Source organism: Chaetodon trifascialis, chromosome 20 (genome assembly GCF_039877785.1).
Source record: "Chaetodon trifascialis isolate fChaTrf1 chromosome 20, fChaTrf1.hap1, whole genome shotgun sequence".
In the NCBI taxonomy this organism is placed as follows: domain Eukaryota; kingdom Metazoa; phylum Chordata; class Actinopteri; order Chaetodontiformes; family Chaetodontidae; genus Chaetodon; species Chaetodon trifascialis.
In genome coordinates this window covers 5,048,475-5,075,833 of record NC_092075.1, presented here as the reverse complement: position 1 = coordinate 5,075,833, position 27,359 = coordinate 5,048,475, and the positions used below count along the sequence as shown (strand labels likewise).

The 27,359-nt window shown below is 42.1% G+C and overlaps 1 protein-coding gene across 2 annotated transcripts in view; it reads left to right on the top strand.

The window, feature by feature from the left end:
- fibcd1b (fibrinogen C domain containing 1b) overlaps window positions 1-27,359 on the top strand; it is a 95,768-nt gene that overhangs the window by 36,034 nt on the left and 32,375 nt on the right. For both annotated transcript variants that reach the window (XM_070988529.1, XM_070988530.1), the window contains 3 exons: window positions 3,825-3,984; window positions 10,841-10,977; window positions 25,982-26,078. In XM_070988529.1, coding sequence (XP_070844630.1) covers window positions 3,825-3,984; window positions 10,841-10,977; window positions 25,982-26,078 — 394 coding nt within the window. The remainder of the gene's footprint in view (window positions 1-3,824; window positions 3,985-10,840; window positions 10,978-25,981; window positions 26,079-27,359) is intronic.

Here is a 27,359-nt window from a genome sequence, read left to right as displayed (position 1 = left end):
GAGACAGCTTACGACAAAATAAATCAGAGGAAATTAATTGTTTTTCTTTAATACTGTAAAATGATACTATGGAGACAAACTGCGACAAATTATGAGACAGAAATGAAATACCTCAAATGCACAGAAACAATAAAGGCCATCCCATCACTTTGTTTCGTTGCTAAATTGATTTAATTGCACAGCTGGATTACCCCCCCCCCCCCACACACACACACACACACACACTAAAGCAGACATGGACAAAATCAAAAGCCTGATCAAAGATCAGAGACTCTGTATGATATGAGTCTGATTTGCTATGAAAACATTCCCTTTATGTGCGAAGGCTCTGTCCATCATCAGGGTGATCTTTTATTCATTGTTTCTTTGCTCTTATATGTCGAGGATCTCTGGCTGTTTAATCAGAGGGATGAAGTGAGTGAGGCACTTACATTTGCGCCGAATTTTTATAGTAGTTAACAGTAGGAGAATTTTTACAGTAAGTTAACTCAAGTATTTCTGGCTCCAGAGCGGTTTAGTTTACTTTCTGCATTCAAACTGTGCATTTTTCTTTGAGAAAAAAAAAAAAAAAAACACATGGAAGACAATTAGCCACCCAGACACTCCTGAGGTGGAGACGGATAAAGATGTGTGTCTGCATCACAGCTGTCAAAAGATGAAAGAAGAGAGTTCTCTAAATTGCAGGATGTGAGGATGCGAGCAGAGAGGTGGCTGGGAGCTGCACGGCTGGCAAAGTGCAATACAATAACAAAGGGTGAGGTTAACCATCAGCTTGACTGAACCCTGTGGACGTCTGACATCAACTTCATGAATTCATTTTTTAACTCCCCGTCTGGCAGGACTTTTTCTGTCTGGGATCTGCCCTCCTGTCGGATTCAGGCCTGCAAGAAATGACTATTTTCACCGGAGACTAATCTGCTGCTTTTCTCAGTTAATCGATCGACTGCTTAGTCTATGAAATGCCCGTCCCCGTTTCTCACAGCACAAGATGACATATTTGGTTGTTTTGTCCAAGCATATCCAATTTACAATGATGTGAAAAAAGCTAATCATCACACTGGAGAAGCTGAAACAAGAGAAGTTTGCTTGACTAAAACAATAAGTCAATTATAAAAATAGCTGTAGATTGATTTTCCGTTGATGGACTAATTGATCACTCGTCTAATTGTTTCAGCTCTAGCAGGATGCCTCTGAGCCAAATTGGAGAAGCAATATTCCTACATTTGGATTGTGAGAAAAAATTGCTCTTGCGTCCTCATCATCGTTTAGCCTCAACGTCATTACAGCCTCTGTTTGCCAGCCCACTCTAGGCACTGACAGGGAGGGAGCAAAGAGCAGCGGCTGGAGGTTTTTCTCATTGCATTTCAAACCCATTGGATACATGGACTTATAAGTGAAGTCCTGGAATAGTACAAATGTGCTGGAGGGTTTGAATTATTTTCAACTTGAAAGGGCTGCAGTCAAGAGTAAAGAGAGGGCGACTTCTCGATGGTTCCTCTCACATCTCCCATTTTCTCCTAGCTCCAGCTGAAGAGACAGCCGCTGTCTGCGAGGTGAACATGCTGTATTAAGCAGATGGTGACTGAATGACTTTTTTAACTTGTCAGCTCCAGCCTTTCAACTCGTCTCTGCTCGGTGACTCTGCCCCATGGGGAAAATGTCTCTACCCTCTGGAGCATCTGATGAAGGCCAACAAAAGCACGCCTTTGTTGTGCGTTGTGACAACAGAGCTCGGTCATGTTTAATGCAGCTAAGTTAAGACACGTCAAGCCAAACTGGATTTAAGCAGCAACAGCCCAAAAAAAGCCTCATTTTGAATGCGCTTCAAATTATTGTGCACATGAGATTTAAAGGGGACCTCTTTTTAATCTAAAATTTAATCTAACCCATGAATCTGCTGCAGATGTGGAAAAAAAAATACCCAAATTACCTTGTGTTTAAAGCTTGACTCACTAACACAGCTCCTTGTGTTAAAGCTGTCTAATGAAAGCTAATTACACCATGATCCTAATTGATGTGCCAGTCAAGGCTTAGAATTAAGACTCCTCTGCTTTTGTCTCTCCCATTTAACACGTACACACACCCATTAACACACATTAACACACTAACAAACATCCAGTGTGTTTTTCAATGAAATGACAACACTGGAGGTAATGTCAACTTTGCGCACGAGAGAGATCACACTTAGAGGCAAACTCATGTCTTTTCAAGTCTTCTGTAAAATAACAAAAAAAAAAAAAACCTGTCCTCTTGAACAAAAACACACTCACAAAAGCAGTTTTCTTTGTTTAATCTTGCCTTGCTGTTAAGCACAGTGGGTTATTTCTGTGATGTAAGCATGTGCGTACGTGCTTGTTTATGTGTACTAGCATGTGGGCATGTAGGTACATAAATGTGTTATTTACACCTGCGTGTGTGAGTTAAAGCCTCAGTGTCCACGTAATATGATTGCAGTGCAGCTTGCTGTGCCTCAGAGGTGTGTTGCATAGTTATTGAGGCCAGCGAAAGGCTATTGGGGCTTCTGTGTAATGCAGTTTTAATATCTGAGTATAGCTGCAGAGACATACCTTTGATAGAAGACTCCCATTCCCTTATATACGACTTTGAGCACTGCAGGTCCTTGTGAACGTGCATGTGTGTATATGGGTGAGAGAGTGGAGGAAGATGAAAGAAAAGAAGTGAGAGAGTTCTTGTGAACATAAGGAGAAGCAAGAATATTTATCACGCCGGCAGAAGTGTATTGTACGTATACATGTGGGGCTCAACACCTGGCTGTGCATAGGTGTTGGCCAACTAGGGCAACATGTGAAAACGACCTTTCTGCAACGCACAGCAGACAAAGGGCTGCGGGTAAGGAAGTGACCACAGCAGACGAGAGAGGTTACCCTGCTCTCTGCAAGGCCCAGCACACACATTCATCACCAGGCTTCCCACAGGGATCTTTGCATTGCATAGCATTCGCCAGGGTGCATTATGGGATAGGGTACCATGCGGTGTCTTTGTTACACAGGGCAGTGTTTCTAAAGGTCCCGAAGTGATTATACTGTACCAGTGATTATATGCTGTATGTTTGAGCCCATTAATTACAACCTGAGTGTAAGATATAGCACTACTATTTTCCAAAGAATACCAAAACTTTTTAACTTACCCTCCTTCACTGCAGCCCGTCTACTTTTTTTTCCTCCCCAACTTATTTTTTCAAAGTCACATTGTCATCACATGGTCATGCAGTTGAGACTTCTGTGAAAACTGTCCTTGCTGGCGTGTTCAAGGATGCTCTGACGTCTGAGTTGGTGGTTGAAAAGCACTGCACCCACAAGCTATCTACGTGGAATTAAATCCAGAAGACGCACATTACACAAACATGGACATTGTGAAACAGATCCAGTGACTTCATACGTTTTGAAAGACTCGGCGCTGTGCTGTGAAATGTCAGATGGTGGATCATCCTTGAGCACTGTAAAGGGGAGAATTAGTCTCTTCTTGTCGGTGCATTTCTTTATGACCGTTACGTTTTGAATGATTATCTTTACTATAATGCTTCACCAATACTGATATAGTTATTGGAATGGTGGACCCCGCTACTCACATTACAAACTTATAAATAGAGAGGCAACTAATGAGTGTAAACACATTTCATTGTTATAGTCGAATGAATGGCAGCCATAAATAGTATCAAAAAATTGTTTTTGACATGATGTCTGAAGGATTATGCCTTTAAGAAGGTTTTACATGTCTGATTTTTATAATGCCATGAAAGGAATGGAAAACGCTGCGTGTTTGTAATGTGCATTCCTCTCTCCCACTGTGTGTTTGTGTTGCAGCTGCTGTCAGACAGCCAGATCAACATGGTGAAGGTAGTGAACTCAGTGAGTGATGCTCTTAACGCCATGCAGAAGGAGAACGTGGGCCTGAAGGCGCGAGTCAAGGCTGACTTGCAGAGGGCGCCAGTCAGAGGGGCCCGACTCAAGGGCTGCTCCAATGGTAAGAGAAATGAAGCGTGGCTTGACTCTAAGGAGCTGTCTTTGCAGATTTGTCTGTCCGATATTGAGCTTGTCTCTCTGTCACTGTATAAAGAATTTATACATCACTGGCTACCTGTATGTTTTGACCTTCTACCACTGTGTTCTGCACAGTGTCACGATCCCACCCTCTGTTAGCCGGACTCCATTAGTCTGTAAAATTCTATCCCAGTGTGGTCTGTCTGTCATCCATCATACCACATATTCATTCAACCCAGTCTCGCCTGGTGATATCAGTATGTTTCCCTTGGCTACATCTCATCCACATTATCCACTGGCCTTGGTCGGGATTTGGAATTTTTTTACTGTACATGGGAAATAACTTGCATGTCTACTGGGCTTTGTTGCTGCGAGGCAGAGAAAGGCCTGAGGCATCATCCCACTGGAAGGCTTTTAACCAGGCACAGTATACCTCATGGCATTCCCCTGTTGGACATGCCTCACATAGGTAGCCAAGGAGCACAGAGCCAAGGCTGTTGCATACAGTACACAATAACAGAATAAGACAGTGTTCACATTTTTCTGTGAGCGGAACACATTTCATATATCCTCAAGCATGCGGACATGGTCACGCACAAGGGGTTCAAGAAGAGCAGAAGTACCCTAACAGAAGTATGTTCTCAAGCTTTTAGTTTAATTTGGCTCACAGGAGCCTTTGCATGAGACATGTGGGCGTTTTATTAATATCCTATCTTACAAAATGTTCAGGCCTGTGACATCATCGGCATAATTGATGCAACTGAGCAATTAGCCAGCACACCTGCTATCTATCTGCTGCTGGTTCCTGAAAGTCCTACCTGCTCCTCATGATGGTTTGAATCAGCTTATATGTCCTTATATTTTCAGTGGATTAATGCGACGGTACATTTTCAAACTAAGCTGTGATTTTATGTCGGTGTACCGAATGCTCCAGCTCTATATTAATTATTGTAAAATTATTATATTTGTACTACTATGAACTGTATTACTACCACCGAGTCAGACCTTAAAGATTGGAGCAACCAAACCTTTACCCAAAGAGTAAACGAAGAGCCGCTGTCCAATGAAAACCATGTCACTGGTTTGTAAGGTGAGATTCCTGCATGGTTTTCAGAGGACAGCACACAGAGGCCGGTTGTCGCGCTGTCCGTGGTGCTGAACCTCTGCACTGGTGGGCCAGTCGTCTGTTTCGCACGAAACGGTTTTATGCCTTCCAGAATTTCCTTTCCTAACCAGATTATCTGAAGCAATCAGTAAACAGCTACTTGCAACGCGGCAGAATTGTGGGTGGCAATAAATTATGAATCAATTGATGGAGAAATTATCCCTTAGCAGAATTGTTATCTCACAGTCGGCATTAAAGCTCAATTGTGGAATAATTTCTTCAAGCTCTATTTTAATTTGTTGTCTTCTGGCTCTATATTAATGGTAGCAGCGACAGAGACCGAAACAGTTTCCCATTGCTGAGGAAGTCATTAGTCAGTTTATGAGCTTCATTGCATTCTCCCCCCATGTATGCACATTATTTGGGGAGACTAAAATTACAAAAGCACCTCATCACAATATGATGCAAGGAGATCTACGGTAACATCACTTTTGAAAAACTCTACAGAGAGAATGTGATGAAATAATATTTTATTGCAGGGCTATTGTTTTGCATTTAATTAGATCATGCACGTGTTTGGGTTTTTATGTTGATTAGGGAAAATGTCTGCTAAAGTGTCTGTAATAAGGGATAATTATGCATGAGCTCTATGTATTTTCAAAATGCATTCCTGTATAACATGGTGAAGTCAGCATCCAGTACAAGGTTGCACTGCTGATTACGTCAATCCTGTTGTGGCTGCTGACGTTTGGCTCTTCAGCTGCTCCTGTTCTCATTATTTTCTACTGAGCCTCCTGGAAACAGGTGTCCAGTTCAGTCAGCTGTCTGTCGAAGATTACAGCTCATTATTAATATTTTTTTTTTGCCTGCATGAGAAGTTCCACCGTTTGTGGCAAAGCTATACGGGAAAGAAGTCCGAACTGTTCACTAAAGCCAATTAAATGTCAGCGGTTTAACTCTTAAAGTTGAAAGAAAAGTAAAAATGCACATAAATTATTGAGATAAAAATCAGTTTTGTATTTTTGGGCATATGGGGTTACTGAAATATGCAGACCTTTTCATTAGCCGATTCAGTGACAGCACACTGGGCTGTGGGATGTACGTCATGCTCATGCTGATGGCTCGCATTTATTATTCTTTGAGACAGTGTTGTGAGAGAGTACGAGAGAACACATATGTCCTTGTTTACTTTACCTGTCATTTCATGTGTTCATTCTAGAGAATTACTTGTGCCTTTCTAAGTGTTGTGGGCAAAGGAGGACGGCATAGAAAATTCATTCGAAGCCAAATTCTTCGTTCATTCAAGTGTTCATAAAACTCATCGTTCTTAATTTCAGTCCTGTCCACGGCCTTCCCCTTGACTAATGTTATTTGAATATTCTTAAAAGAGCAGTAGTTCCACACACACCCCTTTCCTCACAGCAGAAATACCTGACCTGACATCTCATTATACTGTCCTGGCCTCTACAGATGCAAGGGAGGATGAAATAACGGCTAAATATTAAATAGCTATTATTTGCAGTGGCAGACAAGCTCCCTTTGTGGCTCAATTTGTGGCTTTTACCTTTTATACAGAGCCAGGAGTTAGCTAATTAAAATGAGCCATGGTTCCAATTCCAGTTCCAATTAGGCTGTAATAACTATTTTGCAATGACAATAGTGCTGAGGTTTCTGGGAATGACTCTCTGTTATTTGATTTATATTTGACAGGCACTTCGTCTTCTGGCATGTTTCATGTAGATATCCACAAATTGCTTCAAATTGACCTATTTAAAGCACAGATGTGCTAAAGCTGTGCAATTGTTAGGGCAAATCTTTAGAGCAGTTGGAATAAGAGACAAACCAGCAGCGAGGTTCAGCACCATGGACAGCGCTTCACGAATTCTCTGCCCAAGGTTTGCCTCGCAGGATTCTTTGACAGCACTTTTACTCATGTCTCTGTATCATATAATAGCAAATACAGTAAAATGAAAATACACACACAGAAGCCAGTACGTTTAGGATTAACTCCATGTTATGTGGACATTTATATAAACTCCACCAAATCCTCCTTGAAACGGAGTTCTCTGCAGGTTTCTGCACTTCTTGCTCCTCTAAGCTACAGTCAGGACAAACTCTAACAAAGCAGCCAGCGGCAAGTCGGTGTTTTTGTGGAGCACAGCCTTGACATTTTATCAAAGGCATCTGCAGTGAGCTCGAGAACGGCGGCAAAAAAAAACAAACAAAAAACAAAATAGATCTTCTCTAAATGCCTGTGTATATTCATTATGTAATATATCCTTGTTTATATTACTAAAGAATTCTTGTGTGGGTTAGCTTGCTTTTGGCTATCTTTTAAGTAATCACAGCTCTCACTATTAGCATTTTGCATCATGCTTCACCAGAATGACAGAAAATATGGCACATGCACTGATACGCCACTAACACATGTATCCATTTGGATTCAGTGTTAATTCTGACATATGGTCAGTGTACCAGTCACTGGCCCTCTAATATATTTATCACACTACAATGCAATAAATAAATAAAAACTGTATATACACAACAGCACAATTGCAATATCTCTGCAGAGCTGTGTGCATATGTGTTTAAGTATGAGGCCCGACCATGAATATCTTTGACTGCATCTCAGTCCCACTGTGCCTGTGAATATTTGAACTATTCATCTCTGTACTGTTTGCATTGGATTCCCATAAGAACATATTAGATTCTCAAAGTTATATGAATCCCAGCCTGACAGCAGTGAAGCCCTTCTCAGCTCTGACAGGGTTTCTGAGTTGGTTGAAACCACTGTAGAAGTCCTACTTTTCAGTTCTTGGACTGCCTGACTTTGCCGTGCTGTTGCGCAGTGGCTCTGCAGCTGAAATGATTTACAAGTGAAAGTCCATTTCTGTTGTCAGCAGGAAACATGCACGCGTGCAAGTCGGCTTGACACGTGGTAGATTCCTTTATCAGTGTTATTTCTGCTGCGGTATTAATTATTCATTTTCATTAGTGTTGCATTTTAAAACAAAAGAGAAAGAGCCAAAACATAAATACAAAAGACACCGGATGTGTGCATGCTTGGAAACATTGCTCTCCACTAGATGAGCAGTGTAAGCTGGAGATGTGGTGCATTTCAATGAATTCAGTTCCTACTGTGCAGTGCCTGCGATGTCAGAGTGACTTACTTTGAAGGGTTTATGCAACTAAGGACTTTGTCACCAAACAGATGAGATTCAGAGGAGTTGCTGTCCTTAAAGGTTTCATCCCACCGCGAACGCACACTCAACCTAAATGTATGCACATCTCCAGTAACTCAGTCTGCTGTAAAGAGTGCAGCTGTATTTTTCTCATTGTGAACAAATCCCATGAAAAGACACGAAACAATGAATGATCTTACTGACAATTAGTGTCATTGCATCCAAAGCCTGACGTAGGCTAGCTTATACTCTAGACCTTCATGGTCCAAACACATCCATTGTTGTTGTTTTGAAAAACACATCAGTGAGCCATGCTGTTGCACTGGGTGACGTTTTCCTTTATTCCCATAAAAGCTAGCGTTGCTTTGAGTCAATCCCACATCCTGCTGCTATAAATGCTCGATAATGCACCAGATCCACCGCCAACAAATGCACATTTTACTCTTGGTTGCTAAACAAAAACCATTATCTTGCCTTGCTGTTTTAGGCAATTAATCAGCCCTTTTGTAATTTCAGAAGGAACCAGAAAGTCAAACATTGAGAGACAGACACGTTGTTGGCTTTGGTCTTTTCGTGGGTGTTGTTGACAGTATATAAAGGAGCAGTGGTTTTAAAACTGGGATCTATGGACAGGTGGGAATGCAAAGGCTTGCATGCAATGGACATGAACACAAGATCAGACTGGAAGCATGGTAGGCAGGCAAAGATACTGTTTACGCTGGTATTAACTTGAAATTTACCCAATATCCTACCCGGATAAAGAAAAAATATGTTAAGGCAAGGTAGTGTGGCTTGCATTGTGATTGGATCCCAGATGTAAAAGCAAGCTCTACATCATGGCCGCATTCTTAAAAACCAGAAATCCTCCTGTTACCTCAAGCAGGCCCAGTAAAAGATACACATAGTAGCAATAAATAGCAGTTTTTCCTCTGCAAGAAGTGATTTAAAACTTAATGAGAGTCATTCATTGCATTGTTTCCAGGTGTGAATGGGGTCAAACACTTTGCAATGGTCATAGCAGGCAGAAACAGACAGCAATGCGCAAATTTGGCTGAGAGCGGTGAGGAAGAGGCTGGTATAAATGCTGCAGAGCTGATTAGGGGATTGGCAACAGGTGCACAGGTGAGTTTGGAAACCAGGTGATGGCAGGACACACTGATGACCCAGAGACTGCACCCAACACTGTTGTTCAGCTCTGCAATGGAAATGTACGTAATGTGAAGAAAATTAGCACATGATAAAGGACCGAAAATCAGAATCTGTGTTAAATTGTGTGCAAAAAAAAAAACTCCCAAAAACCCAAAGCAAGCCAGGCTAAAGTGGACCCGGGGTATCAGTCTGATCGCAGTGGGGGTCCTCGGAAGAACAATTTCTCTGCTGTAAGGGATCATTAAACTGAAAAACTTTGAAAGCCCTTGTTACAGAGGACCAAATTCTTAAATAATGATGATGGTCTCTTTTTTTAATGTCCCATGGAACCCGAGACAGCTTCGCTTTCCTGTAATGAAAAGCAGAACTGGGAAATTCTACCATTTATGTGTGATGATGATGAAAGTGGGAGCTAAGTAGTCAAGGCTCACACAGAGAAACGGAAAAGCTTCGGGGAGATGAAACATTCCATATCGTGTAGGGACTGTAAAAAAAATCTTGAATGGCCTTTTTCAAGAAGTCTGCCGGCTGTTTTAAATTCAGAGGTTTTGACCTGGTGGAGGCTGGCATGCATAATCCATGACGTTGTCCCCATCACAGAGCTCCTCTCCTGCTTCCTGGGGAATAGATTTTGTATCCCTTGTGTAAAACGGGCTCCACAGTCGCAGACAAGGGTGCTACTGTTCTGCTCTGCTGTAGCTTACAAGCTCTCCGTCTCTGTCTCCTCTTCTCGGCACTAACTTTTCCTGAATTCTCTCTCTGTCTGTCTGTTGTATACTCTCTCCACTCTCGCTGCCTCTTTTTCTCTATCACTCCACTGTATATGTGTCATCACTAAGCCATACTTCTCCCTCCCTGACTTCCACATGTCTTGTTTTCTCCTTTATCCCTACATCTAGTGTTATCTCAAATCTCCGTCTCGGCTATATATCTGCTTCTCCTCTGCGGCGTCACGTCGGCGCTCCACCCTCGCGCCTTTCTGTCTTCATTTCGACCTACTCGCGTTCCGCCTTTTTTTTTTTTTTTTTTATCTCCGCCGCACTTAAGACTCCGTTATCCCGCTGTGACATCCATCACCCGCCCATCCATCTCATCATCTATCTTTTTCGTGTCTTCTCTCTCAGCACAGCCATTCTCTACCTCCTCATTGTCTTTTCCATGGCCGTCCTTTCTGGAAAATAGTTAAGAAAACCGAGTAAAGCTAACATTTTGACATTTCATTATGACAGGGTGAGTTGACAACATCCAGGGACGCTCCCTCATGTTTGCATGTGCGTCTCCAGTGCATGACTGTAAACAAGTGTTAGCTCATGTTTTTCTCGTCTTCTCTTTACGACTGATTTGCTCCGAGCGTTCCTTCCCTTCGCAAGGGACCTCATTTCCCTACTTTCACCTCTCCCTAGGCTCGCGTCCCCGTGACTGCGGTGATCTGTACGCCAGTGGTCAGCGAGAGGACGGCATCTACTCCGTGTTCCCCGTCCACCATCCCGCAGGCTTCCAGGTCTACTGTGACATGACCACAGACGGAGGAGGCTGGACGGTGAGTCAGACGTAAACACACACACACATTACAGTCAAAGCACAGACACAAAGCTCCTAAGCTCTGTGTTTATCCACTGAAAATAGAAGCATTCGTTCAGTCGCTACGTTCTCACCAAGGTTATAATCAAGATGAAAAGGGGGAAACTGAAAGCCTTTTCACAGTGTCTGCTTTTTACAAATCTGCTTTTATTTACTAAATAACCCAGAAACAAGACTGAGAGTCGCTGAGCGGGATTTTTTCTAACTGCAACACCAACATTCATATCAGAGTCATGCAGTACACGAGGTTCAATGCTGTTTTTCTGAGCACCTGCTGTGATGATAGTTGTACTGCCTTAGGAATCTCATATATCAATCTGAAAAGGTCTCATCAAAGTTTCATCACAAAGCAGCGAGGAGATCTTAAGCGCAACGTTCGCGTGGACCTGTTTGAACACAGTCCATTATGTTTCATGCTTCGCTCTTCATTTGGGGAGGCAGAATATTAATTAGTCGCACCAGAGTGGGAACGTCAACAGGTAGAGTGCAGAAAGAGAAATGAATAAAGACGAGCGATGCAGAGAAAGGTAATAAAACAAACACAGAGAGGCACAAGAAAAGTGCACCGCATCAGATGAATCATGGTGACATTTTTTTGTTTAGCAGGCTAAATAAATGGCGCTATAATCGCAAAGGTAGGGATTCAAAACCATGTGAAAGCTGTTGCTGACAACTGATCGTAAATCTCATATATACGCTGATGCTGAGATGTTTTTCCTGATATAAAGATGGGATGACTTACAGCACTGTACGGGCAAGAAACGTACAGCCAGCTCATAAAAATACAGCTTCCATTTTTTATGTGCAAACCAAGTTGTCATCGTGCCTCAAACTCAAAAAAGAGAAACTTTTTTCCGTCATAGCTGGTGAATCTGACCTGCTTATGTTTCGATTTTTTCTTGCATTCTTGTCTTTGTATGATGATATTTCTGAGAGGATTTTGTATTCTAAAAAGGTGACACGGAAAAAGACAGTGTCTGTTTTTTCCTTGATCAAACATCTGTCAGCTTGCTGGCCTTGCTAAAGTAAACATAGTTGTTTAAGTGAGACTGTATACTGGAAGCGCTTTGTCTTTTGGGAATGAGAGACAGCGAGGTGAACAAACATTGACACGGAGCTGTTTGAAGTTATATTTGGAAGTGTGGTTTAGATATATTTTACTGCAAGTGCACACACACACCGTCTTACTGGTTAGAACCATTTATTTCCCTTTGTTCTGGAGTGTACTGTAGCAGTCCTCGGGGAGAGCAGAGCAGTTCTTAATAGAGAACTAAGGACTTGTAACACTTAACAGAGTCTGAAGTTCCAGCTACATGAATCCATCACAACTTTTACAGGTTGTGACATATTTCAGTGAAGCATCCAGGGGCTGATTTTGGAATCCATCCGCAACTATTCAATGATCGATTTGCAAGATACGTACAATGACTCACTATGGAAATTGTTTTTCTTTTTGCAAATGATGCAATCAGCATGAAAGGTGTTCCACATCCTTAAAGGGGATGAATACATCTACTGCACTTAGTTATAAGGACAGCATCTGCTAGCTTCCTTCAGCTTGTGGGTGTGATTCTGCCTTGATGACAACATTTTGATGAATATCTTAAGGATGGACATTTTAAGACTTCCTTCCTCAGATGTGTGAAAATATTATGAAGGTGTAAAAATGTACCCGTATTTTCTGCAAAAATGGTTTCTCAAACCTCTAAACAGCTTTGCTCGCAATTTTTGGCTGCAAACAAATGCAAATGCATTTGTGATTTCTACGGCTCTGAACTGTGCTTCTACAAAAATAATTGGCGAGTATAACAAAAATAATACTAGCTCAGTGTGTTGGTTCCATTCTACCCACTTTACATTGCACTTCCACTACAAACATGCACAACAAACTTCAACTCAAGTCACTGTTACATTGGCATGACAGTGGGCTGTGTGTGTATGGGTGTGTGCCTCTAAATCGGTGACTAACTGTGAGATAGGCAAGGTCGTACCCTCCTATCATCAAATAAAACGAGACTGTCAGAGTGACAGAGTGCTTAGCACAGCATGATGGAATAGAGCTACATACCAGCCTGTCAGCGGATAAATGCTTTTGTGTGTGTGTGCATGAATCAGTGTTTGTTTTAAAAAGTGTCTGCACCTGCACAGAAATAGACTGCGAGTGCGACTTCCCCTCCTTTTCCCCGCTGGTGTTAAGTATAATGCATATTGTCCTATAAAAGGATTTACATAGCAGCTCAGATTGAAGTGATAATGTTGCAGCTACTTATCCTGCCTGGTGCGTTGAGCTGATTGTGATAACGCTTGATCCTCATTAAGAGATCAGCGTGGTGAGATCCAGCAGGGGCAGGTAGGGAGACAGGATGCTTGGCGAGTTGAGTGGCTTACTGTGTGTCTGACGGCTGAGCTTAAATAAGGAATGAGCCATATGCTGTCGCCTCATTAGCATACTTTGACATACCGTAGCTCTGTTGCAGAGACTGCTGCAGACAGACTGAGAGATGAGGAGGTTACTTAGAAGAGGGATGGAAAGGAGGAGAGGAGACAGTGCGACTCAGGAGAGACAAAGAAGAGAGGGCTCGATGGAAACGCTAGAATCTGATGTGGAGAGCGCGAGAAAGTGATAAAATACAGATAAAAAAAGCGTGAAAGGGGAACAGCAATTTCAGTTTTTTCCACACTCTGAAATGCATTAATTCCGATATGACCTGCGATAAAATATCTCTGTTCAATTGTATTTGCAGTAAAAAAGGTGGCCCTCAGGGAGCCTCGGGGATAATGCTGCTGTTTTAAGTAATGGTGACAGCAGGAGACGAGGGATCTCATTTATAACCGTCGCGTTTGCACAAAACGTGGCCTGAAAGAGGAGCACGCTGCTCCCCATGCAAAAATCGTGATCTGTGAAAACAAACTTGAGAAAGTGTGCACCTCTGCGTGAACTCTGACCCACGTTTAAGAACATTTCAAGGACCAGGTTGTATTATGATGCCTCTCACATATTTAGTTGATTATAGATCCACGTCATTGTAAGCAAGCCACAAACCAGCAGTGCTTTCTACTTGAGCCGTAACTGTTCCTTAAGCACCTTTCAGTTTGGAAAGATATGATCCAACTCTGAAGTCAAACTTCTTTCTGACCTCCACCTCACCCGCAGAAATTCCTCTTCTTCGTCCTTCCTTCCTCTCGGTCGTTGCCGTGATGCACCGTGATGAACCATTGATCGGCGGGCTCATTTACATGCAGCAGCATTCATGCGGCGCTTTGCATTGACAATTTCTGGTTGAATGTGGGCGTGAAGAGGGTGGGATATGAGGCCGATCCACGTGGGCACATTTCCAGGTGGACTGTGATGTAGGAAGTGATCATTGCCTGACTGAAGACCACCAAACATTTGTTTTGACTGTGTGAGTATGTTAATATGTACGTCCACTCGCAAGGCTTGTGATTCATAGTCATGATGTCCAAAGAAGGTTTCCTTTAGATCTACAAAATATCACCTAATCCATCAGGTATTGCCACCCACAAATAATTTTATAAATAAATAATCAGCTTTTAAAAACAGGCAATACTGTAGGTAGTAGCTTTTTCACCCGCTCATCCGTACTATGAATTACTCATATTCCTACATAAATGATAGCGCTGCCTCATCAATGCGTTCTGCTCAATGGTGTACGTCGTGGCCGTGCAACACACCCTTCAGCTTCTTCCAGAGAGAGAGAGGAAGTTGGGGAAATAAAATAGTAGAAAAATGTGTGGTTCAAATAGCTCTGATGTGTTGCAGACAAGGACATATGTGCAGTAACGAGTATAGCATGTTACCCAGGTTTTCTTGGCTGTACAGATGCAGTGATAACCACTGAAATCACATGAAAACATGGAAGAATGTTCTCAAGGGCAGAGTGACTCATAGATCACATATAGCAATGGGGGTATTTTTTTTCCGTTTGCTCGGTAAAGACGTCAGGCAAAAGTAAAAATAAACAAGAAGAAGCAATCTACAGTTAAAGCGATCTTTTGCAAGGTATAGCCACTGAGTGCCAGGTGTTCATTTTAGATCCATAAGATGTGCCAGATCTGTTTTGCAAGTCAAGTGTGTTTGCTTAATGGAGCTGCCCATTATATCAGCAGGAAGACAATAAATACCAACGCTTGTGGTAAAATATGCAGATTGATTTTAAGCTCGCAGTCTTTTTTGTCAGCCGTCGGAGTCAGGAAATTTAAATTTGGGCACAGCTGTGCGTCTTTAGTAGAGCTGAGGTGATGGTGTAAGCAGTAATCACGACAGCAAAGTGTGATATGCTGTCAATCAAAGCAAACCTGACCTGAAACCAACTCCTCTTTAACGTGACGGAAATATCATTCTCACTCATTCGAATGAGAAGTTGACTACATAAGCAATAAAATGCATTATTACTCAATTCAGGACACTCAGCCCTGCTGTATGAGCAGTAGCTTATGGTGGCTAATGTTAGCTAATGGAAGCAAACTTTATATGCTGAGTAACTGACATTGCTGAGTACATTAGTCGACTTTAAGACTTTATGACAGACAGCTCTGAACCCTGTGGCTTTAACGCAATTGTAATTACCACTTCTGGCCACAGTGGCCGCTGTTCAGCAAAGGTTGCCTCGCCTTAAATCATAACAGAAAAATAACTTGCAAATCACTAAGAAACTCAAGGAATTTCTGACTCTAAACTACTGTACGGTGGCCCAGAGCGTCAAAACACTACAACATTTCAGAAAACACAACAGCGCTTTGGAAAAGTCGTGTTTTGTGAAATGTGTTTTGACCCCCAGAGCCACCATACTCTCTCTCTTTCTGTATATACATATATATATGGGGGCTATTCACTCAGAGTAAATACAGTCTAAGTCATTAGTGTCTATTTGAACAACTAATGGATAGAGAAGAGAAGAGAAGAGAAGAGAAGAGAAGAGAAGAGAAGAGAAGAGAAGAGAAGAGAAGAGAAGAGAAGAGAAGAGAAGAGACATTAGTCCAGGTTGATGTGGATGGTTGTCAGAGGAAATTGGGCAGTATTTCTCCACTGCCATAACTCACGCCCTGGAGACTGTCTGACCACAGAGGTGGGAGGGATGATGGCAGAAAGGACATAAAAGAGCTGTCATTACGAGGCCCCGAGCGCCATCAAAACACACCTACGAACACGCACACATCACACATTCTGCTTACCTTAACAGAAAGAGTGGATTAGACCACACCAAAAGGACATACATATAATCAAAGAAGCCTTCATGTCTATATACAAAAGATATGTGTTCACATGTGCTTGAAGACCCACACACATACTAAAATATGTATACACACAAGCCCCTCACTCAGATAAAGTAATCCTTTGGGCATGTGGTCTACCTGTTTCTGCAAAAAGAGATTTCAATTGCCATTTAAATACAGCCTCGCGGCTTAGGGTAATGTCTTCTATTATTACTATTTTATTTGTTAAAAGGAAAGGACTAAAAATGACCAAGGCATTAATAATGAATGAGAGTAGATATATCAGAGTGCAGTGTGGGGCTGCATTATCAAATGGTGCTTTTATCAGAAGTACTGCAATCACTCTCAAATATTCAATTCAGCTAAGAACTGAAATGTAAAAGTTTGAGATTGAATGTACGATTGTGTGCATGTTGTATCACTCTTTTAGAGGCTTGGAGTGCCTTTTGAGCATTTCAGAGTGTGCGTTATAGGCTTTTCAGGATCTTTATCTGGCTCACAGGCTCTTCAATATTTCATCTCTGTTAGTTTATTGGTTTGGAAAAAAGAAAATCCAGGATGGATGTTTTTCCCGTTGTGTCTAATCTGTAAATGTTTTGCGAGGCAGGGAAATTGAAAACTTCAGATTGCAATCTAACTTTTGTCCAGGAGATAATTGTTTTCCTAATGTGTCGATTGAGCCTGCTTGGCTGTGGGCTTATTCGCTTGCTTTTTGTCTTTTTTGTTTTCTTTTCTCGACAAGGATTCAGATGTCTTTTTTGTGCCGTCATTAACTGCCATGAGGGGTGTCAGTAGCATTATCGTGGGTAGTGTCAGATGCCCTTTAGGATACCAGTGCCATTAGCCGGGCCCGGGGGTGGGTTACATGAGGAAAGGTTGGACAGCTGTGTCCATTCAGTGACTTTATATTTCCTCTCTGTTACATGTGCAAGCACAGAACTAGGACACCCTGTAATATCACTGCTGCTGGATCTATGCTGAATATAGTTGGATGTTTTATGTCCCATTAGAATTTCTTCCATGCCACTGTGAAAACTTATGTTTGTCTTTTATGTGTATCAATGCTCCCAGAACAGGAGTAGTATAGGGAGTATGCCGGTGCAAGCATATTTTGGTATTTTCTGTATCTGACGTATTTCTCAGCCATGCAGGCAGCATCGCTCCAGGCGTGGCGGTGTCGGATGGACGGTCCACCCCTTTGGCCCTGACTGACCTCAGCAGCTATTGCCTGAATTTCCAAGAAGTTTTGTACAGATATCCACCCAACAACCCTGGTGATCTCCTGGCTTTTGCTCTGCTGTCGTCAAATGTCCTTTGCTCAGTGAAATATCTCAACATCTACCTGATGGAATTGCACCACTATTTCATACCTGGTCTTGGACTTTGGTGCTCTCCTGCCTTTTCCTGTGTGGCACCACGAGGTTGACTTTTGTGGTTTTGAGTGAAACGTCTCAACAGCTGCTGTGAAATTTGGTATACACATTCATGTCTCCTACGGGATGAATTATAATAACAACAGTGACCCCCTGACTTTTCCTATAGCGCCATCATAAATTAGATTTTCTGTTTGTCCAGTACCTAAATAATTTATGACCAAATACTTGCAAAATCAATTACCGCCAGCCTAAGATGTACTCTGGGTTGAGTGCTAATTAGCAAACGTTAGCATGCTAAAGTGCTCAGCTAGGTCTGTGAACATGGTTAACGTTACATTGGCTTAACATCAGCATTGTCCTGCTAGCATGGCCGTAGACTTATCTTAGAGTCTTTTCCCGTTACTGGGTCATTGTCGTGCACAGATTTAAAAAAAATATTTAAAATCTACCTGTGTTAATCTGGTTTCTCTTAATCCCTTAACCCAATAAAGGAAACCAGATTTCTTGTTTATGTTTTAAAAATCAGGTTACTGCTTAAAGCCAGGAATAATCTTTTTACTTAAGTACATGTAAATGCAGAAATTGCGTTTGCATGTGTGTGTGTGCGCGTGTGTGTGTCTGACAGCGGGAGAGAACGAGTGTTTGCGGATGATTGTGTTTCTCCTTCTGTTCTTGTTTGCTGCTGCTGTGTTTAGAGCACATCTGTCTTTCTGATAGGATTATAAAACATTCACCAACAGATGTTTGCAGTCCTCTTTGAAGATAGTAATTCCGCAGACTGCTGTGGATTTATGACTGCTTTCATCAGACAGTGTTGAATTTGCCACCATATCATCAATATTCTTAACAATGTACTCAAATTGTTAGCAATTCCTCTGCAAGTCTGTTTGGATCTGTCTTAAATCTATGAAAGGAGGTGTGAGTTTGCAGCCTCTGGAGTTGATTGTATTAGCCTCAAAGCTTGCTTCATTTATTTCTTGATTTCCTGCTGTATTTCTGCTTTGCTTAGGTGTGTATGTGATGCACAGCTGTGCCTGAATTTGAATTTCCTAATGTGTGTGTTTATTTCTGTATTTTCAATTTTTCCTCTATAATAATTCAGTCTGTCCCTCACGGCGGGTGTATTAATCACTCTCTGAAGATGTTACCAATTATCTTCAGTTAGTCAGTATAGAGCAGCGGTGCTCAGTGACATCTGTTGCCAAAGCACCAAACATATAAACATAGTGTGTGCTCAGTGTTTACATGCCAGGAGCTAACAAGCTTTTGGCACATTTCCTATTTTCCACCCAGTCACATGCCAGATTGTAAATCTCTCCCAATCAGCTTTGGAGTGCTTGTGTTGATTCTTCCCTGTGTTCTGGTCTGTCAGTCAGGGTGTCCGTCTGTGCGCTCTGCAGGCTCCCAGTCGTTGACAGAAATCCTGCTGAAGAGCTTAAGGCAGCTTGTTAAGTAGCCTTCATCTACTGCAGAGATTACAGGGATCTTAACGTGATCATGCCCTTTAGCAAGTGTTGGGTGAGATGGTCGTTAAGGATTTTCTGTTAACACTATTTGGCCATTTTAATGAACTTGGGGTGTTGAAAGGGCAACTCACACGCAACAGTTGCATTGTGGCGGATGCTTATGACACATGCATTTACATGTCGGGCTGTTTTTCCAAATATTCTTCACTGCATAGATTTTTTCCTGGAAGTCGTGGAACACAGGTCTCACTTTTCTGAAGAAGTTGACTGGAGGGGAAGAGTACAAGAGACCTTTAACTGTCAATACTTAGTTTACGGTGCCGTGCTGACACAGACTCTCTGACAAAACATGTTGCAGCAACCACTCTCCCCCTCAAAGGTACTTTCCTTCATCTGTATGCGCCCTTCTGCCTTTGTGCTGTACTATGTTGCCATACATCAATAAAAAAGGCTTGTGCAGAGAGTATGGTGGGAGAAAGAGAGCGAGCTGAAAGTTCAACTTCAGCTGCACAACTTGCCAACTTTCACATTTAATATTCTGAATTACTAGCGATAATTTGGGGCAGCTTTTAAACGTAGTTAGAAAACCACAAAAAAACGTATCTAGTGTAAAGTTTGTGTGCAAGCTTAAATGTTTAGGTGAAGAAAGTGAAGCTATTGAGGTGAAATATAAACAGAAAGTGACAATATATGATATAACTATGCCACTGCTTCCTCTGGATGTCTTAACTAACTAATAAATTCTCATTGTGAGCGTCCGCCATTAAACACATTCCTCATATTGACAATTCCCTTTGATATAGTAAATATGTGCTGCTGCAGGAACGGTGGAGGTAATCTGAAAAGAGTCGTCATTGAGAGATGCGTTGTTTAGGCTTTGTGGAGCTCATAGAGCTGCCTGCATAAAGAATTAATTACCTAAGAGCTGCAAGGAAAAGGAATACAGTAAAAACACTGCAGTATGGAGAAAGGCTGATGGAGAGCAGGAGCTACAAGATGAGAGGACGTGTCCCTGAGTCAGCCTTTATTTTTACTGGACAGATTGTGAACACAAACAAACATTTTGCAATAAAGTAGCAAGAGATAAAACTTTTGCGAGGCTCCAAATGTTTCGATTCTGTGGTGACTGTGGATGTGCTGAACCACAATCCTGATCTGAGTCCTTTAATACTGCATATCTGCTGAAACCAGATCTGATCTGATGCTTACATTTACTTAAATGTAGATTTTCTGACAGATAGAAATAACAGCTGTGGCCTACATTCATTTAAACACCTTATATTTCACAAGCTACTCGACCCAAACACTAAAGATCCTGGTTCAAAGCTGTTAGAAACTCACAAGCTTTGATTATTGATTAGTGATGTGAGTGAAAAGTTAACTGAGAGAACGCGACTCCTTAAACTGATGTGGCGCGATCCACCAGAGAGGAGACGACCACTTTGTGGGATTTGCCGGCCTCTCTGACTGAACATCTCAGCCTGAGCTCGGAGTCACTCGCCGGGCCGGCGGTGTTTCACATTCACACACACATGAACGCTGTAGTAAAGGAAAGCAGCGCTATAACATTGGCAGGCGGAGGTGACAAAGCACAGGAAAGACAGGATTAGATTTTCATCGGCTTTTTTTTTTTGTATTCTTTTTCCATCCATTAAAATATGTCCGCATTGTCCCCCATTACCGATCTTTAAGATCAACTCGGGACATTTCTAGACTCTAGCATAGAGTTGAAATAATAATGCATTATTACATCAATATCACATGAAAGCATTTTTTTTTTTCATTTAAGCCCCAATATGTGTGACTGCTCCGGCTTCCATTAGCTATTATTACCGTGTTTGCTCCCAGTATACTAATATGAACACAGGCTGTAGACACTATTGATTCTGTGGGTCAATTTTTGGACGGTTCTGTACTTTATGTTGTGAAACACTGAGACCTTGCTCAAACCTCTAATAAAATGGCTGCTGTGTCACAACTGCAGCTCTCGGTATGTATGGCTGGGATGTCACCTGCCCCACGCCCATATATAACAAGTCTGTGAGCTTCTGACCTTGACAGAAACAACTTTGATGTCAGGAGCTGCCCTCCAGCCAGACATTGTGTGGAAGGATTTGTCAGCAGGGATGTTCAGCTGCGTCCCAGCGGAAACTGTGTTTGTGTCTGCGTGCGGCGGGTGAGGCGATATGGTGGCCCGGGCTCAATAAAACACAGGAATTTGAGCCACAGTGGAAAGAGTTCATGCATGTATATTTATAGACAGGTGCACTGAGAAGCTGAGTTTTCTTTCTTTAAAGGAGAACATTGGAAAGCTGTTGTTTTGTGGCGCTAACACTCATTTTTGCCATTTCCTCCCTGACCGTTGATGGGAGCGAGTTGCCTCTGAGTAACCGTGATGTGAGAGTCAGAGCACATAGTACAACCTGCTTATCTGCCTCTTGGCTGCATATTTCTGCATGTTCTTCACCTGCATGTTATCAGTGATAAAACAGGCCAGGGGCGAGAGAACGTCTTGACTGTACCTACAAACTTGGACATTAACATTAACACCCACACGCTTATACAATCCTGCATGTACAACACGGACATACGGTTACAGACACACACTCACAAACAAAAGCAATGGTGCAAACATGGAAAACACACATGCAGATTTAGAAGTGCATGTAGAGAAATTTCTGGCTTTCCATGCAAACCTAGGCATGTATGTGCACACATGCACACAGACAATAGACAGGCATTCGTATATGTATGTATCACATACAGTCTATTGTCACTCTAATAGCACTGTGACACTCTCCCAAATGCCCCCCCTCCCACCTCGCACTTTCAACTGCTGCCTTTCCCTCTTGAAACAGGAAAGAAAATGAGTCTCTGTAAGCTCCACGTCTCCGGGGAACACACACACACACACACCCACACACACACAGAGACCTTCAGGGTCAACATGCAATTAAACCTCAGAGGGGCTCTCCAGTCTTAGAAGGATGCTAGACATGGAAGGAGGCAGGGCCAGCAAGACAAGAGTGTTAACCTTAATCTGAAGTGAACTGCTTGCTGGTTAACCTGCTGCCGTGGAGTACTGCTTCATGTGACCACCGGCCTGTTTGTCGCTGCAGCGGTGACTCACAGCAGCGGGTACTGCTGGTGTCTCAGGTTTTCTGGCAGAGCAGTGAGGCGCTAGCTGAGGCACGAAAGCCAGCCTCAAAGATGTATGCTGACCTGAAACACCAGAGCTTCCAAATTGAAGATTAAAACTGCACCTAGATTTAACTTGCTGGGTTTGTCTCATAATTGTGCTTCTTGTGTAAAATAGATGGGGTCTGCATATGCGTCAGAGGAACAATGGCAGTTTGAGAGCGGACTGCCATTCATCCTCTATTCTTCTCATCTCAAGTCTCAGACTCTTTGTCTTATGTCAGGTGGCTCTACAGTATGTATGCAGCTAGAGAAGCTTTTGACTCTTTCAGCATTGTGATAATGTGAGCGATGCATTGTTCTCAGAGGCCGCAGATGATATGAATAAAAGTTAGCGGCTTGAGTTATCATTGTCTCAGATCTTTTCAGAGAAACCGACTGCAGTCTGAGATGTTTGACTTTCTTTGGTTTTCCTGGTTTTTCTGAAGTTTCTTGTGATTTATTGGGTTGAGGGGCCACTTTTTTGTAATTTTCTTGCCTCCTAAACTGCTACTAATACAGCGAGCGGCAAGGGAAGGAGAAAAAACAATTAACTATGGATGAAAAGGAAAATCTCCTTTTTAACGTTTTCAATTTGCCGTCTTCTCTCTTTCAGCTCCTTTGAATGTAGGGATGAGCACGGGTAAGAGAGTGAGCGAGTAAGATAAGAAGGCTGAAAGGTCATTACTTAAAGAATTTAGTAACATGAATGTAGTTTCGAGCAGCAGTTGGCCTCTAAATCCAAAGAAACCATGCTTTACTGCAGTGTCCTTAGAACAGTGTTGTCTTTGTCTTTGACGTAAATCTCACCAGTTAACCCAGCAGCCGTTGGAAAAAAAAAAAGAGAAAAAAAACCAAGGCCACAGCTCCCTCACAGTCCTTGAGTGCCACGCTGACATATCAGTAACATGATGACGGTGCATTGTTTCCACTGTCAAGTGCTGCAGCCTTTTCCCCAAGGTCTGTTGATGAAACGGGACATCGCTGAAGTAATGGCCTTATTAACAAGGTGTTGAACCCTGTGAGTCATATCATTTAATATCACTGTGACAAGATTTCATTTAGGTAAACATGTTTTATGAATCTACTTCTTTTTACAGGGGAACATGTTCATTATAAGCCGCTGTGTGCGCTGATGTTGTTGCCACTGAACTGAGATAAGTCATCCTGTTGGATAATCAGTGTGCTACAGAGGTGCATGACTCTATACACTTTCATTCATTACTTTTTTATTTATGTGTGTATTTTCTAAGACGCACATTCAAGCGACTAAAAATCACAATGCATACGTCTAGAATATGAAATCCCTGAGATCTCATTTCCTTTAGACTAACCTCATTCAGCTGTCACACGATGCGACCGAGCATACTTGATGCCATGTGTTAAAGGTGCTATTGATAACATTCAGCACTAAATGTCCCTCGTCCCTCTTAGTAAAGTAGAAAAATAATGTTAATGCCACATCCCTGTCGCTAGCTCGCTCAGACACATACGTTATGAAAGTATACAGTATTAGTACTGTTTTATTAACTGCAGTTGACACTGTGCATTAAGCTGTTCTGTAGCATTGAAATGTGAAAATGAGCCCTGTGTATGAATGACTGATTACGTCATTTCTGTATATCCTATACCACACATTAATATTGAAATCTGTAGAAATGATATATAACCATGCACTAGAGAGTCTACTGTCTACTCGCAGCTCACACAATAGGCTCCGAGTAGACAGAAATCATTTGTAATGAGTAACACAAGACTACAGTAAATTATCACTCATGGTAATAACAGTCAGTCACTGCATCGTTTTAATTAGTTTTACCTCCGATTCAGAGTCAAATTCTGCAGAACTGTCGAGTTAGATTTCCATATTGGCTTGAGGAAGTGAAGAAGAATAATCACTGACATCATCACCGATTACTGGGACGCGAGTCTGATGGTCTAACGCACCATGACTGGGGTAAAGCCTGTGAGGGTCTTATGCAACAGCTGATATAAATGCCTTTGTTTCATTATGTTTAATTGATAACTTTGTGCAGCACTCCACACACTATTACCACCGGTGGGGGAGGGGTTCAGAAGCAGAATAAACAGTTAGCATTTGTATGTTTCCGTTGCTCTATAAAGAGCCCATAATGGGGTAAATAGATTAAAGGACAAGTGAGGTGATATTTCAGAGTTTCCTTATTGTCAGCAAATCCCATGAAAAGACAATGAATTGTCTTTCCTGAAAAGTCTTTCCTGTCTCACCAGAGATATCTTAAGTCTCTGTGACATTGACCTCCTTTTGGCCAAAAACTATTAAAAACACATCAGTGAGCAGCACAGTCACGCTGGCTGCCATGATCCATCATTACTATGAGGGCCGCCACTGTATTGAGTATATATGGCAGCAGGACGGTGTTTGTGGGATTGAATCAAAATAAACTGGCACATCAAATGTGTATTAATCTGCAGCTGAAAATAGTCCCCAACAAATGCATTATTTACTCTGTTTGAGTAATATTTGCTAAAATCCACAATGCCCTGCTGTTTTAAGCAATGACAGCATTAAACAGATCTTTATTTTTAGCTGCTCTCTTGTCTTACTTGGATATAAAGGCTGGCAAGGGATGAGGCTTATGCAAGAGACCTGGAATCTTTGGAAAGAGAGTTGAGGTTCCCGAAAAAGACTGCTTCACTGACGAGAGGAAGGGGCTTGAATCTGACAGCAGAATTCATGCTTGAAGATGATCATTTATCTGGAATAAGGGAGGAAATCAATCCTTGGAATTACGTTGGAGCAATGCAGAGAGCTCTGAACGAGGAGATGAGGGATCCAGACAGTCTCTAGATGGTGCTGATAAGTGATGATGATCCAGTAATGATGATTAAGATGATCACAATGACGACAATTATGAGGATCAAAATGATGAGGATGAAGATTTTGCCGTTGCGCTGCAGGATTTTGTTCTTTTTCTGTTCGGATGTTAAAGGCAAAGGCGCCATATGGAGCCCTATGGTATGTTAGGGGATTAGTCATGCTGAACATAAACTGTCTCATGGATTTCCTTTGTCATTTCAACATGAACGCAGCCTTCCAGCAGCGATTTCTACTCTTTTCCATCTGCATGCATTTCCTCTCCAGGAGCACGTTTCCAATTTCCTTTCATCCTCCGCCTGACACTTGGTATGTCAGCACTTTTAATGGATAGCGTTTTTCATGGGGTGATACAGATGCTGCATCACACATGCGCGCGCACACACACAGCTGAGCTTAACTGCCAAATATTTGCTATTATAGCCTTTGTTTCTCATACTGCAAGGGTTGCCATACAAAACCCTACCACATAATTTCTCCACACGCCATTGCTTTATATAGAAATTTCATCTCTCTTTGTGTATTTAGGATTATTGTTCTATGAATATAATCTCTTCTCTGTGATTTCAATTAAGGATTCAGATTCCATAGCGATTTGATTCAAAGTCAGTCAAGATTTAATGGATTCCTTTTATTAGCTTCCGACAAATTGCCTTTTTAGTGGGAAGAGCGTTTGCATTATTCATTTGTGAAAGAGCAAGCATTTATGAGTTCATTTAGTTTAGTTCTAGATGAGCTCAGCGACCAAGAGTGGGACTTAGAGTGACTCATCACAGAGGAGGATGAAATGCACTGTGTGAGATGAATCTCATGTGACCCTTAACCCCTCGCCTTGCTGTCTTGGCTGTGTAGGTGATCCAACGCAGGGAGGATGGCTCTGTCAACTTCTTCAGAGGATGGGAGTCCTATCGTGAGGGATTTGGCAAGATCACCGGCGAACACTGGCTCGGTAAGTGGCTCAGGTGTGCGACTGTGCGTCAGTGTGACTCATGCACGCACGCATGCCGTCCTGCAATTCTACAGCAGGGAAAACCCTGGAGAGTAGATTCTTACACAACTTTGTAATCTTGATTACAAGACTTCAAAACTATCACCTTATCAAGAACATATTGATAGCCACTAACATGAATTCGCTCCAACTCAAAGCAGAAAGAGGAAAGATTCTCGCTCACAGAGAGTGAAATAGTTAGTCATGGTGATGGAGCAAGATAAAAAGAAGCCCAAAGAGAGGCAGACAGAGAGAAATTAGATGGCTCTGACCCTTCATATCATCAAAAATTCAGTAACAGCTACAGTTCTGTGACAATGAAAGCCATTTCAGTGAAAGCGACAAAGAATATTTCAGTAAATTAAAAGGTGTGTGTAAGTGCACTTCACCAGAGCTGTCCGTCTCGCACCACAAAATCACGACGCGAGCCAAAAAGCCCAGCGATTTGATATTCAATTACAATATTTTTTTACGCGTGACAAACATAACAGCAGTATAATTAATTTTTTTAGCCTTTTCAGCAGTCGCCTTCTGCTGAAAATGTGTGTTTCTCGGCGTGCCCATCCAAATCCTTGTCTCTCATGCTGGCAGCATGACACATACTGTAAGTCCGTGCCTCCCCTCAAATTTGACAGGAAGAGAATGCCAACAAAGAATGAATTCTGCTGTGAAATTATTAACTTTATCAAAGCCAAATCCCTCGTCTTCTCACAACTTCTCATTAAATGTACCAAAAATATTTCCTCTCAGGGGAGGGGGCTACTCTTCAGCTCCGTGGTTCTTGCGGCTCAAAGTTAGCGGCTTGCTCTAGAGCGTCACCTGCGACATATTCAGCACAGCTTTATGGAATGAGACTTTCATATCACTGCTTAGTTTTATGTTTACATTCATACAACATGCAAAAAAAGTCCTGATCCGAAAGGGTTCAGAAATGTACAGCTTGTTCTTTCCATCATAGACTGGCCTTTTAGCTTCTTTTTAATTGGCCTGACATTTGCTCAGGTAGCAGGATGAAAGCAGGCCTCTCACACCAAGTATGAAAGTACGAAGACTGACGAGCAGGAAAGCACGCACAGTATGAGGGTGAATCTGGGACAGGTGACTTAACCCAAAACCGAACTGCAGCCGAGGAGTTTGACTCTGTGGCAGCATCTAATCACTGTTTTCACAGACGCAATCGACATCTCGCAGGGATCGCAGACTTTAATTGCTGCATAATCTCATCTATTATCCCTGTATACC